We start from the raw sequence: 15,007 nt of genomic DNA, 5'->3' as shown, positions 1-15,007 counted from the left end.
GAGGGTCTTCCGTCCGACCCCCCAGGCGCTCTGCTTGCTCGTCGAGGGTCGGAGGCGCCAGGACGAGGGCCATGGAAGCGTCCCGGCGCCTCGAGTTGCATCCTCCCACCCCCCTATATCCCCAATCCCAAACCCCGGCGCGTCCCTTCGCCCCTATCCCGTCAGCCAATTCGCTCCCTCCTCGATCCGACCCCGCTCTGGGCCGGAGGAGCACGAGAGGACAGGACCAGCCATCTGCATTATCTTCGCCATCCCCCCACTAGGGCCTCGTCCCGCTTTCCCGTGCTCCTGTGAGAGGGCTCCCAGACCCTCCACCATCGTGTCGGTTCGCGAGGCCCTCGTGCGGCGGCCGCGGGGGACGCATCCCGGTCTTGTCTGCGCCTGTTCTGCCCCGGTCCGCGTCTGTCCGTCGTCCTCGTCCCTCTCCGGGGCCTTTCCCTCGCGCGGCGTGCCGTCCCAGAGGGGGCTGGATGCTTGGGGGGGGGGGGAAGGGGAGAGGGGAGAGGGTGGACTTGGGCTGATGGCCGGAGACGGGCCATTGGACGTGCGAGAGAGTTGCGCGGTTACGGAAGTCTAAAAAAGTCCTCGAGTCCAATTACTTCTGCGACCTTTCTTCCCTTTTTTTACCCTCTTTTTCTCCTTCTCCAGGGCGTTTGCCTCCTTACTCACCTCGGGTGCTGTTTTTCTACTCGTGCCAATGGACGGAGGCGAGCGGTGCGGTGCGGCTTAGTTGATATGCTCCGTTCTGCGTGCAGGTCTGACATCAGGTATGGTTCTGTCTGGCCCTGCTTCCCTACGGCCCCCGCGGAGGAGTGCATCAGGGATTGAGAGGCATCCGAGGTGCGTTGGAACCTCATCAGAACGGCTGGAGAAGAGGAATGGGCACAGGCGCTGTAGATCGTGGCTGTTGGACATCTCTGCATGGGCACGAAGGAACAACCTTTTTGTTTTCAACCTTTCCAAGCGAGGCTTGTGGCGCCAGATACCTGGCGGCGCGGTATGGCGGATAGGGACTTGGCCGGACGCGGCCAGAGCTTTTGGACTTTCTCTCTGCTGTCCGCCTGCGCCTTGTGTCGCTGTTGTGCGCGTCGAACTCCAGCTTCAAGCAGCGAGGGAAAACGCCACGAACAGCCAAGGCTCGAGCGGCGACAAGCGCTCTAGACGCCGCCGCCAGGAGGTTTAGGCCGCGGCTGGCAGAAGATCATCGTCCTACGCAGGTCTCTGTCTGCTCTGCCCGATGCTGTGCCGCTGCAGGGCTGGCATTTGGGGATCGCGGCCTGAACAGGGAGCGCGAACGCTGCCTTAACAGCCTGGGCGATATGATCTGCGCAACAGACCGCGCGGAGGTTGTGCCTGCGTGATATTCAACTGGCCGGTTTGGGACTCGCGATGGAACTTTACTGCTATTACTCACTCCCACACGACATGGCAAGGCATGCCTTGGTTACCCTGGGTTGGGCATACCTCTCGAGTGACACTCGATTGATCGATTAACTACCTAACTACCTATCGACCATCCTGTCTGCAACATCTCCGCCTCATCATGCCCATCCAAAAAAAACGGGGTGAACGCAAAAGATGAAGAACCCGTGGAGACCAGATGAGATGGAAATCTCCGACGAGCCTTGAAGCATGATGCAGGACCAACTCCCACTGTTCCATATCAGCCTCTGCTTCACCTGTTGCTTTGCGACAGAGGATGCTTAGGACAGCCGTCCCCAGTCCAGAACTCCAGGCCAGGCAGACCGATCACTCCCAGCGAACCAGAGGCTTGTGTCTGCAGGAAAACGGGCCATCCTGGCCTGGCTTTTGGGGGTCTACCGTCTCTGTCCTGCACCGCTTCGCAGGACCCGCACAGGCTACTGCTCGACGTTATCCGAGCTGCACGGCTGATTTGACCAGACTCCGCCTGGGCCGATGCAGCCTTATTTCCTGCCTTCCGGCTGGCCCATGGAAGCGGGTTCACCGTTTACGCCCAATGGGCCCAGAAGACCGGGAGAGACATGGGGAAAAAGGGAGCAGCTGACAGTCGAGTGAAGGCGAGAGAGAGATAGAGAGAGCTCACTGAGTCGAGCCCAAAAGGCCAGCAGTTCGCGCATGGCGTCCCTGCCAGACCAGAGCACCACCCGCTGCCGTCTTACTCTCTCTCCACTCGCCCCAGCAACTTAATTGAAATTGCAACAAGGCAACGTCTACATGAACAGGGTATACCTCCTGTTCTCTGCCTTGTTTCTAGAAGACCTGATTGTGATCGATGGTGGGTTGTGCTTTGATCAGGGCTCCTCCCGTCGGCAGCGGGTCTCATTTTCCTCACCTCCCTCTCACTCTCTTTTCTTCACCGCCACAAGCCGAGCAAATCGATGCTGACAGACGCCGGTACTCTTTGCCCACGACTACTACCAGGCAAATCAGATAACCAGATGGGCTCCCTAAAGCTTAAACAGGAATGCATGATGTATGTCTACGACGATCGAAGTGGTGAAAAAAGTAAAGTTCCCAAGACATATGCAGAACGGATCGACCTGGCTATGAGACAATATCCCAAAAAAGGTCTCACCCACTCACTGGTAAGTTAGGTGCCTAGGTAAGTAGGTACCGTACGATCTGCATACGGGAATAACAGGAACACATACAGTACAGAGTTTTACTCGCAGTTCCGACTTTGCAGTTCTCTCTCCTGTATTGCATACTGTATGTACCCCGCAACTCTCATGACCCCCTTTCCCGCACGGGTATACGGAGTACATTCTAGAGATTTACTGTGTACAGTACTATCACTTCAACAGATAATTACAAAGACCCTAATTAATTAAATAATTAGTCTGATGAATCAACCACCCAGTCAGTAAAGACAAATAGAAATAACGACTCCAAACTTCCCAACCAAACCCACTGGAACCGCTCATTCTCACGCTCACACGCTCATGGGATCATCAGATCATCAGATCAAAGTGTCAATATGCACCATCATGCAATGCATCGCAGATCCCCTCCTCCACACTGCTACAACCTTTCCTTGCCTTGCCTTACCTGGAACGAGCTTTCACTGAGATGGGCTGAAAAGAACAGTCAGACGTCATGTGAGATGAGATGAGGTATGTGTGATTGCCGATCGAGACTTTGCAGTGTGCAGCGATCTACATAGCATACATTACATGTACGTACGTACTACTGCACTGTACTGTATAGGAGATTTGGATACGTCAGATGAATGTGTCAAGGGGTGGGAGGTGGGTTATCTTATCATCTACTCTACAAAGCTGAGCTGGTAGTGGTATAGAATAAATGGATGGATGGGTGGATAGATATAGTACTCACTCAGTCCGGTGCAGGATTATCTCAGGTTCTAAGTGGAGAGGGGTGCACGACCGACTCGATCGAATTCGAATCCTAAAGATAACAGAAAAGAAACAGCTTTTTGTTCACAATTGTATGTGTTTTATTTGTTTTACTTTTTTTCCCTATCTCGGGTATATGGTATATAATTCATTCATCATCCCTCTTTCTCCCCTCGTAAATAATAATGGTGATGATGATGAGACGATGATGAAATAATATACAGGCCACACAGAATGCATAATGTAGACGAAAGGAAATAGAGCAAAAGGGGTGGAAGGAACAGAACAGACTGTGTAAGGAGAGAAAAAGGGAAATGCGAGAGAGTGTTTATATGTGTAAGGACATCCCTTGTCCTGTCCTCTCCTCCACCCCCTGGTCTCCTCCTTTTCCATCCATCGGCGCTTTCAGACTCGATTTCCTTATCGTCGTTCGTCGTCGTGATTCCCCCTTCCAACAGACAGACATCCATATATAGAGGTATAATATAAATAGATAAATATGGTTGCCCATCCGTTCCCGTCCTCTCCCAAATTCTTCAGGACATGAGATGTGCGCCGTTTCATTCCATTCCATATGGCCTCGGAAAGGGAGAAAACCGAATCTAAGATGATGCCCTGTCACGCCATTACCCGCGCGATAACCAAAATGCTGATGATGTCATGTCATGTCATGCCAAATACAATGTTGACCCATGCGATACAGGACCAAAAAAAAACCAGTCTCGCGCCCGTGGGCACAATGATCCATAACCCCTGATTAAGACTGATAAGAAACATATCGAAAAAAAAAGGAAAAGAAAAAGAAACAGGTGACTAGTCTGAGGTGAATCATAACTCAGGACATGCCAATAGTCAAATATTGATTGGGAGAAGAGGAAGGAATCCTATGGTCAGGGGAGAATAAACATCGCCACAAGGTATATGAGTTCACATCAGGTGACATGGATGGAGCAGGTTATGAATGAAACATGATGCAGACGGACGGAGCATGGGGTATGAGTGGTACGAGGAAAGAAACACAAAGAACAACAAGAAAAAAACGTCGGCACCCCGCCAAAAGGCCGACCACAAGAAGCACGATACTCCGGACGCTGATGCAAAGAAAATGGTATAAAAGACAAAATGCTGAACGCGGCCGCGATGTGGAATCGAGCGCTCGTAAGAAACAGAAGAGCCGGGACGGAGAACCGTTAAAAGGCGCCTTTCCCTTCTTATTCCCTCTCTCGCCAGCCCACAGCCCGGCCCAGAAGAATTAGTTGCGACAGTCCCCGTCCGCTCCAGCATGAAAGTAGGTTAAAAAAAAGGCAGTGCCCCATTCGAGGTAGGGAGTCGGCCGGGTCACGCGGGTCAATCGGAGAGCCAAACTAGAAAAAAATTAATTCAATGGCTCAGGTCCCACGTTGATTATTATTATCATCCTTACGCCTACGGTCTCGGAGTAAGACTTGAGGCGTGCTGGGGTCCAGCAGACCCATCATCATCTTCCCGAGTTCGTTGTGCTTGATAGGCTTCGTGACATAATCATTGAAGCCAGCCCGTGCAGCGTCATCGATCTGATCCGTCATGGCGTTGGCGGAGAGAGCCATGATCGGGATCTGAGGGAAATGGTTCTTCTGCTCCCATGCACGGATCTCACGACAGGTATCATACCCATTTTTGACAGGCATTTGAATATCGCACTGTAGTTCGAATTGTCAGTTTTCGAGTGAACGTCGCTGACGACAACAGGGGGGAAAAACGTACTATTATCAGAGAGTAGTAACCCGGTTCTTTGGAGAAGACCAACTCAGTACATTCTTGACCATTACCGGCAGTCTCAGAGACCACTTTGATCTTGTCAAGATATTTCAACATCACCTGCGATCCATATGTTAGCTCAGTTTTCGACACTAAAAAGAGCCAAGTCGTGTCGAACATACCATGCGGTTAGTCTCATCATCCTCGACGAGCAGTATCCTGTAGCCTTTATTCCCGATAACCTCCTTAACGATCTTGGACATCGTTTTGAAATTGTTATTAACCTCTCTTGCCATGTCCTGGTTGCGATCCTTGCTCAAATCGCGTCGGTTGTCAGGGTCAAAGATGTTTGAGAATGCAGATGGCTTCACCGGCTTAGGCACAGTGTGCACCTTCCTACCCGCGGCTACCAACTCCTCGATCTTCGAGTTGATCTGTCGCTTCTGATAAAGGTCCGAGATGATGACGAGGGTGGGGATGACCTCGGCGTCGGAATAGAGAATATGCTGCATGACCTCCAGAACATCATCTACGGCTTGCAGGCTGAGGACCAGGTGCGTCAGGGTAGGACAATCACCGAAGTTGATCAGGTCTTTCCAATCCTCGACATCGGGAAGCGAAGTGACCGTGGAGGGCACCTCGTGTGGTATCACCTGCTCGATATGTTGCCTGATGGCTTCGCGAGCGTTATCAAGCGGGCACAGGATAAGGACGGAGTACCCGGATGGCTGTGGTGAATCCGACGTGACGTCAATTGTCGCCTTTTTGGTCAGCGCTTGAGCTTCTGTCCAAATTATCGACGGGATAGAGGGACATACGGTGTCGCCACTTGCTGATGTTACTGAGCTCGATCTCTCCTGAACTCCAGAGTCTGACAGACTAATGGATCCTCTCGAAGGGTCAAGTTTTAAGGCCTGGTCGTGAGTTTGAAGTTCGGGGGTTGGGAGAGCGGAGGACACTGAAGAGTGTTCAGAGCGGTAATTCGAAGTGGAACGGCCTGAAGGGTCCGAGCTGCTCGACGACTGAATCACTGGAGAGTCATGACCGGGAGAGATGTCGTTGATCGCCGATATCTTTGAATCAGTCGAGTCCTTCGACACGAGAGGCAGTCTCTGCTTGGGGCTGGAGCTTGATACGGTCGTAGGTGCTTCAGAGAGGCTTGAGGATTGACGTGTGAGTGGAGGCTCCTCTGGAGTCGGAGGCGGCGGAGCATCCACTCTAACGTAGAAGGAGAACTTCGCTCCTTGACCCTCCCTGCTGCTAGGGGTCAATTTGCCGCCGTGCATTTCGACGAGCTGTTTCGATAAAAACAGCCCCAGTCCGCTGCCGGCATGCTGCTGCGAACCACTTCCACCGATTTGGCTAAACCTCTGCATCAGACGCTCGGTGTCAGCAGCACTGAAGCCCTTGCCGGTATCGACAACTTCGAAATACAACAGAATCTCGGTTGGTTTGAGGGAGACGGAAGGGTCGTGATGGATCGAACATCGCGTGTAGATCTCGCCCCGCGACGTAAACTTAACCGCGTTGCCCATTAGGTTAATCAGTACCTGTCTGATCCTGAACCTGTCTCCAATGACCATGGAGGGAACGTCCACGTCCATGAGATAGTTGATTTCGAGACCCTTATCGATGGCCCTCGACGCAATTGTGTCGATCACATCCTCGACGACCGACCGGACGTGGAACCAAGCGTTCACTAGGCTCATCTTCCCTGCCTCGACTCTGGACACATCCAGAATGTTGTCAACCAGTTCACGCAGATTGGTTGAGCTATTCTGAATGGTGTCGAGCATTCGCCTCTGGTCGTTGTCGAGCGGAGTGTCAAGGATAAACGGAATGGTACCGAGTATCCCATTCAGCGGTGTTCTAATCTCATGGGACATATTGCTGAAGAACTTGGTCTTCGATTCCATCTCTTTGTTCAGCTGATGCATTGCCTTGTTCAACTCGCGCTCCAAAAGCTTCCGGTCATTGATGTCAGTGCATGTCCCATACCAGGAAGCTTCTCCGTTTCCAAAACTGCTGGTTTCGACCTTGACTAGTCGAACTAGATGCCACCGGAAATCACCTCCCCTGGATCGAAGGCGGACCTCTGTCGAGTAGAAAACACGCCCGTTCTCATCCTGCTGCACCGCGACGACTCCTCGTCTCACGAGATCTTCAAGTGCTGGGGTTACGCCGCGGGAAAAGTGCTGCCCCGAGACATTCGCTTTTCCATGGCTGACGCCATTCTTCTCAGAAGGTGTGACAGAATCTGTCGCATTAGTCTGTGGCACCCCGTCAGGGTTAAGCAGAAAGCCGCATTTCTCGAGATCATCCTCGTGGATGTGCTTTGTGAAACCGAGGTTCATCGCGTCTTCGATCTTTTGCCCAGTGTACAAATGCCATTGTTCATTTGCTGAGATGAGACCACGATGTTCGGCCGCCTCGAACACCACCTGTGGTATCGAATTCGCTAGGGCTCGATATTTCGCGTCAGTCGCAAACATCTCCCTCTCTTGTGCAGCCTTCATCTCAGCTATATGCTGTTCGTGAATATCAAGGAATGATCCGATCCAATAGAGGAGCTCGCCAGTTCCGGAGATCAAAGGATTCGCCCGGAAAATGAACCAACGGTACGCGGTCTCGTCATTGAACCGTTTGACTCGAACCCTTTCAGTGAACTGCGAACCGGTTCGCAAGGCTTTGGCCCATTCTTTGGAGATGTGATCACGCTCACTGGGGTGAATATTCTGCCAGGGATCTCTCACTCGTTGCTCCTGCGGCTGGCTTCTCCGGTACGCATCAAATTTCGCATTGGTCCAGATAACTTCGCCCGACTGGGGTTTGGCGAGGAACAGATGTAGAGGCACCGAGTTCAGCATCAATTGAGCAATCGTGTCCGGGAATGGCCGCGGGAGCTCACGGTGGAGCTGAGCCATGATATTCGCTGACGTATTGCGAGAAGATGCCTGTGTCGGTAAGGGTGCAGGCGCAGGCCTTCCTTCCTGGCTAGAGGAAGTCGCAGCGAGACCCGGATCGTGAGCAGTGGTTTCATCGTCGCCCACTGTTTTCCCCTGAGCTTTTCCTGGGGATGTGGGTATCGATGCTGAGAGCATGTTTTGCTTACTCTTCGGTAGCCAGGCTCGGTTCTGAGCCGCGGAGCCATTTGAATTCCTGGATTGTTCTAAATTGAAATAGCTGTCCAAGGCCTCGCTGCTGTGTCTGAAACCCAAGCCAGAAGAGCGGCCAGATTCGTCAGGGAAGTTTGTGAGATCGAAGCCAGGTGTACCGGACAGCGATAGGGCAGGGGCGAACTTCATCGTGCCTGAGCCGTCATCGGGGCAAGAGAGGCTTGCACGGGCGGATAGGGAGCCTTCGTCAGTTATAGCGTAATTCACATGCCCACTGAGTCCAGCGACCAGCTCCAGCTCACTGCTCGCGTCGGAGAACGTTCCACCTAGGCCGAGGAGATGTCCATAGCGCGGATTTTGGGCGCCCTGGGCGATTTGTTTCTCCAGCTGGCTATACTGCTGGGCCAAACAGAAAGAGTTGGTGAGGTGCGGTGTCAGGTACGTGAGGGACTGCCTCAGATTAGAGGGGAATGGTACTATGGGCGACAAAAACGATATGATCGCAACGGGAAATCTCAATGTCTTCGAAGATGCTTGCTTGGATGACGTAGCGTGCAAGAGTGGGATATGGACCACTGATTTTGCCCTGTCGATGCCAATGGCCTCTAGAGGTTGAGCTTTGGAATAGTCATGGGCGGGAGGATTCTTCGCAAAAGCCTCCTCGTCGACTCTGTGGTTCATGAAGAACGGGTTCTGCTCAGGATGCGACCTGGGTGCTGGAGAGGGAGCCGGGGAATGTGACCACGGGGATGGAGGGGTCTGCTCGTATTCTTCATAGAGCTCAGGCTTGACATGGATGTCATCGCTTGCTATTATCAAAGAGGCACGATGACGGGTATCTTTTGCGGAATGCATAATAGAAACATGCGGATTTAGGTTCGAAGTTGAACTGGAACGTGCGGAGCGTGTTGGCGTCTTCACGGTCTCTCTTGGGGGTTCAGAGACCGGGGTTGTTTGGACCTGGTCGTCAGAGGCCTGCGACGCAGTGGCCTCATATGGCTGGGATGTCGTCCAGTCGTAGGCATATTCTCGTGTTATCACCGCCGGTTTGGTGCGTCCAAACAGCTTGACAACGCCCGTCCGTTTGATAAGCGGATCCGCTTCAACCTCCAAAGCCCTAGGAACAGGGAAGACTGCCAGTGGGGAGTTACGACGAGGAGCACTTGAAAGGCCAGCAGCTTGCTTCGAGGAGCCGTTGATTTTCCGACTGTCCGGGGCCACGCCTGACGCAGGTTCGGCCTCTGCGACGGCAGGCTTCTCGTCAGAAGGTTTGTCGTGTTTCTCCTCGCGTCCCAATATGCTCTTCGCTCTTGAATGTAGTTGCGGGCGGTCGAGTCCATGCAACACGGAGTGCCTGCCATCTTTCCCAAAGCCTGCAAATGAATGGCGTGACATAAGAGGGGGTCGCTTGGCAGGTGATATAGGGCTGCTGACTCTCTTTATCTTCGGTGAAGAATCAATAACGTCATCCTTCCTCTTATCGAGACTGCCATCCTCTTTCGGCGCAACTTTTCCCGGCTGGCACGCTTCGCTGACAGCGGCGGCGGCGGCATCATTACCACCACCACCATCATCATCAGGCTCGTTGCTGAAGTTAACGTTGAAGGTCGCCTTCTGGCCCCAGGGTACATTCTCAAGATCCGTCAAGTCACCAGGCACCGCAAGCGTTGCTCTTTCCGCACCGTAGTGCGTCTGCAAGATGTGGACGACGTTGGCCCACCATGCATCAAGACCCGGATCTGCATTCAATCTCAAGGTGAGATCATACAGATTGGGACTTGGATACGTTGGATCTTCGGGCACCGTTGTTGCTCCTGGCGGTAGGAATATGTTTTGGGGAGCCGTGGAGGTTGTCGACGGGTGTCTCGTCTGAGTCGATATGGAGGGCCTGACCGGCCGGGACTTGATCTTGTCAGTTGGGAAGGTCAGCTTGAAGGGCTCTTGGGAATGTACGGGAGGATCCAGGGCTGTTTGGGGCGACATCGTCGGGAAGGGATACGAGGGCGTTTGTGCGACATTCTGATCAGGTGTCTGTCCAGGAGCACTGGCTGTGACGGTGTTGCTGGAGCCAATTGAGTCCGCATACGATGCCGACGGCACGGATCCCGCCGATGCTGGTGGCCCTGGAGGGGAAGAAGGGGTCGACACGCGACTCTTCCACACAGACAGCCTGGGCGACTCTGTAACTGCGTGGAGGGGAAGACACTCTTGGCCAGAAGAGGAGAGTTTTAGTTGCTGCTGCTGCGTCTGCTGATGTACAAGCTTCTCCTCCATCCGCCTCCGCAATTCATCCAGGGTCCGCGAATTGCTCTCCTGATTTTCCTGCAAACCCTGCCCTATATCAGTGTCTCCATTCCCGGTCAACGGCGCTGTGGCAGGCGTGTCCCGGTGGTGGTCATCGTCATGGTTGGCGGCGGTACTCGCGTTCACGTCGTGCCGATCACCACCGACGGCCGCATCGTCCTGGGCCGCAACAACATGGCCATCGGGAGTGCACGCGGCAGGACTGGCAAGGTCCGGTCGGGACGAGCGACGATGGTGAGAATGGGACGTGGCCACAGGCGAAGGTGCCTTGGCCGGCGATGGAAGCGGAGGAGTCTGCATGCTGTGGACGTCCCCTAACGCTTCTCCCCTCCACCGCCGGTCGGAAAATTAGTTCTCGTCGGTGAGTCCAAGTCCACAGGAGTAGACTGACGCGTGCATCTCTCGGGCGGGACAGCAGTCGAAAAGAGGGACGTGAGAGAGCAGCTGCAGAAGAAGTGAGTGAAGGGGGGGATGGCGAAGTCGAGGGGGATGGGCAAGGTGCGATGGGGATGGTGATGGCGATAGCGATGTCGAGGTGAGGGATCGACTTTGATGCGCTGGAGCAGGCTCTGCTTCGGGCCAGCGAGAGCGACGGTTGTGGTGAGAGAGAAATGGTGTCCCTGGGGTCCAACCTATGACGTAGGCGAGACTGGGGAGCGGCTCACGACCCCTGTGGGCGCAGGACGGGTAGCCTCGCACAGAGACTCGGGAGAAAATCCGCAGGACAGAGGGGGGGCTGGGGGGGGGGAGGGGGGGGTTTCGAAGGAGTTCGTTAGGTCAGAAAAGGAATGGGAGAGGAAAAGATGGACCAGGAGAGTGTGTGTGGGATGCAAGTCTCTGCACGGCTGAAGTGGGCTGGTTCTTTTTTTATTTTTTTCTCTTTGGTTGGAGGTTGGGAGGTTGGGGGAGAAAAGAGAGAAAGAGTGAGAGAAAGAGTAGGGAAGAGGGTAGGTTAGAGGTAAGAGATGCAAATCAAAACAGTATGTTGTGTGTGGTCTGCGATACACTTTGGCCTTCTACGTGAACAGAGGGCTGTGGCTATCTACGAAAGCTGACTCCTAACTGATGGGATTATCACAATGTCTGCTGCTGGAACAGATCCTTCTCCTCTCTCTTCTCCCCACGAGCACTGAGCCAGTCGCCTTTGGGCCGCCGGCCGTGTTACCTAGGTACTCCCCTAGTCGTCCTTGGTTGCGCCCAGTGGAGTTTTCTCGGGTTCCTCTCCCAATCTGCAGCATCGTCGCTCGTCATGTCCACGCGCAACGTGAGAGAGATCCCTTCCCTTTCAACCTGCTGCGGATATTCTCCCCGGCCAGTCGACGACGACGACGACGCATACCAGCGCAGCGTTCCGGGACCCCGTCGCCGCCTGTGAGAGCGCTCTCACCGCGTCTGCCGGGGCGCTGGCCTTTAACTGGCACCGCTCCCCTCCTCCCCCCCCCCTCTGCCGCTCGGTGCCTTTGCGGCCCGTGGCATCACTAAACGGCCCCCCGGCCCAGCTGCGATCGTACCCTGGACGCTCTAACTGCTGCACCAAGACGTCAATGGCGCCCTTGCCGCTGGTCGTAGTGTGGCGCTCTCCCCGACTCCAGAGACTCGGGTACAGATGCTGCGCGAGATCTCTGTGGAAATTTCGGCATTCCAGAAAATGCCCCTTCCTGTGGTTTGCGATCCTGCCATCATCATCACCTACCCAGATAGGTATGGAGGTATCCAGGTTTTTTTTTATCTATTTTTATTTATTTTTGGTTTTCTTTGTTCGCATGTCGCTTGTCGAACGGCCGTCTCTGACCGTATCGATCTTAGTTAACTAAGGGCCAACCTACCCTGCTAGCAGCTCATCACCACGCAGGCTGACGGAAGTCTCTTAAAGTAGGCGAGCGCAGAGAACATCTACTATGACCCTTAGACGCCAGCCCTGTCGCAGGAATGTGGGGGGTGGCAGCTCTTTCGCCCGCACTATGGAGAGGGCTTGTCAAACGGGTACTTCCCACACACTCTCCCTTTTCGCAAACCACCCTTTCCCGAGCCGAAGGCTGCGCGAAGTGCAGGTGACAGACAGAACTTGGAAAAAAAATATAAAAAAAAATAATAAAAATAAAACGTACAACGTACAGTAGTGTCCCTCGTACACTAGTCCGGTGTGATGCATATCGCATACCGCCTGTTCACCCTTGATTTCTCTCCCTTATGCAGAGTCCTTTCATCACCTGTGCGATCTAAAGCGGTCGTGGTGCCACTATTCCGGTCCACCAATGTATGACTGACTGCCTGAGGCAGACAGATCGTCCCATTCTCCGACACCGCTTCTTGGTAGGACGGAGACTCGGATAATAATACCCTCGAGTTCTTGATCATGCCACGAAATACAAGGTACAAGAAATCCGCCATAGATGTGGGCAATCTATAGGGATTCATGAGATCAGACCAATGGGACAATGATCTTGTGTGCAGCCAAGATTCAACTCTGCTTTTCCGCGCTCGACCATCCTGTTCAGAAATATATATCTTAAGATGCTGCTACCAACCGCCACCACAATGGCTGATAAAGTGTGGCAACAGCTTCGAACAGGGACATACAAAGGCTTCAGAACTAAACACCAATTACAAAAGGAGATCTACGCTTCCCGTTTCTATCGCCTATCTTCTCCGATGTTCCTTCAGAGTTTCCTCCTTGAGACCGTTTAATTAATGCGCGAGACTTACAGCTAGGTGCTTTAATATGACGCAAACTCACAGATCACACAACCCGTGACCCGGCATGGATTAACATCGAGATGTTCTGCACCCAACCGCTGCAAAGCGATGCCAATTGTTACAGGGGCGAAAAGAAGAGTACGATCTGCTGAGGTCATCTGCCGTGTATGCGAACAAACCCATCAGCAGATCCGGTGCAGGTATGCGAGCAATGCCAGCTGTCGAAAGGGGGGGGGGGGAGGAAAGATCATGGAGTCGCCAAAGGACCATAAAACTCACGACATTCCCATCTTTATCGATACTGACCGGAACCCTAGTGCCGACATGAGGCAGTTATGGGCATGAAATCGACGTCAACCGTCCCACCAAGCTGGTATGGACCAAGAATGGACGAACTATTTCTTTGTTTGCCCGGGAGTCAAGCATTCACTGATCAGAATTAGGCGCTTGGCAGCTGGACTGTCCATCTCCACCTTGCCAGAAGGGCATCGACGGGGGGAATGCCAAGTATAGTATGTGTCACCTTACAAATGCTGATTACTCTCTACGAGAAACGGACAGAGTGACTCTCAAAGTCCAACCAGGGTGTTCATATCTCGCGCTGGCATGAGCAATAACTGTTTTACCTACCTCACAGGGACCCAGAGACCATTAGAATGTGGATCAACTACTTCCATCCAGTAGATAACACGTCGTCGGATAATGCCATTGAGCGGTGTCAACTGGTCGATCCTCGACATTCTATACAAGGCTGAGCGGACACAGTCCACTCAGGTCTCAGGAACAGGAAGCCCGACAGCCACGCGGGCGGCGGGTCCGTCACGGGAAACCGCACCGACAGCATGCGGATATGTGGCTGAGATCTCACTTTACAGAGGATTAGAGTAAGACGGATCTGATCTATCAACAGTCGACCCTGGAAAAGGGGATCAGCCAGCCGTTTTCAGCAAGGTGGAGGAGCGCGCTTCTCTTCACGGACGCGTTGCCGTTCCACTGGCGGTGAATCCCTGCCTTCAATGATGAAATCGCCGAAGATAGCGTTATCGTCGCATTTGGAATCTTTTTTTTTCTCCGGGAGTGGAGGCCAGATATTCTTCAGCCCTGGATCCTGCGTAGTGCGAATGAGACCATTGCTGATCTACGGAGTAGACTACGGAACGACCAAGACGGTGGGAGGAGTCTCCTCTGGCTGATTGCGTTGCCTGAAACAGGAACCTGTCTGCAAAAAATAAGGCATACAGAGTACTGTAAGACCCAGCAGGACGCGGTGCAGCTGGCCTGCGGCTTCGACCAAGCGACGAGTGAGAGGAGTAGGTGACGTACCGTATGTGAAATGTGCATTTTCATATCAACCCGTCCAACGCTTATACAGAACAAAGTAGATACATGTTATGACCCCTTCGATGCTCCGTAAGTTATGCGGCGAGCAGCGCTGACTAAGCGCACTGCCAAGCCCCCCTTCCGGTCCCGGTCCGGCCCATACCCAGAGCGGTGTGGGTGCCTGGTGCATCAGGCCCCAAGGCCGTCAGGCGCTCAGGCACCCAGGCTCGCAGTCAGCAGGCCGACAAGATCTTGTCACGGAAACCTTCGAGAGCCCAGAACGTCGAAACTCCCAAGACGCCCTCCCACATGCGTCGAATTCTCTCCCTGTTGCTCACGCGCTATCTGCAAATCCTTCAGCCCTCCAATCCTTTACCTCTAGGCTGTTCCGACCTCCAGATACGCGCCATTTCTCCGTTGAGCTGATAGCTGCTTTCCTTTCTCTCGAGCGATACTCCCTCCACTGACCCACCCCCCTCCGCCGGGCGCAATTCC

At 53.5% G+C, this 15,007-nt stretch overlaps 1 protein-coding gene across 1 annotated transcript; it reads right to left on the bottom strand.

Annotated features, from left to right (window-relative positions):
- Positions 1–4,726: 4,726 nt before the first annotated feature.
- On the bottom strand, positions 4,727–10,795 carry VTN00DRAFT_8316 (uncharacterized protein; the record flags this gene model as incomplete). The annotated part of the gene is made up of 3 exons (XM_069435157.1): positions 4,727–5,017; positions 5,082–5,195; positions 5,258–10,795. The coding sequence occupies 3 exons, from the start codon at positions 10,793–10,795 to the stop codon at positions 4,727–4,729; spliced, it is 5,943 nt and encodes a 1,980-aa protein (XP_069286582.1).
- Between the last annotated feature and the right edge of the window lie 4,212 nt (positions 10,796–15,007).

The sequence above is a fragment of the Thermoascus crustaceus genome (genome assembly GCF_041956765.1).
Source record: "Thermoascus crustaceus strain CBS 181.67 unplaced genomic scaffold VTN00scaffold_5, whole genome shotgun sequence".
Lineage (NCBI taxonomy): Eukaryota > Fungi > Ascomycota > Eurotiomycetes > Eurotiales > Thermoascaceae > Thermoascus > Thermoascus crustaceus.
The sequence above is the reverse complement of the archived record's forward strand: the minus strand, read 5'-3'. Positions and strand labels throughout refer to the sequence as shown.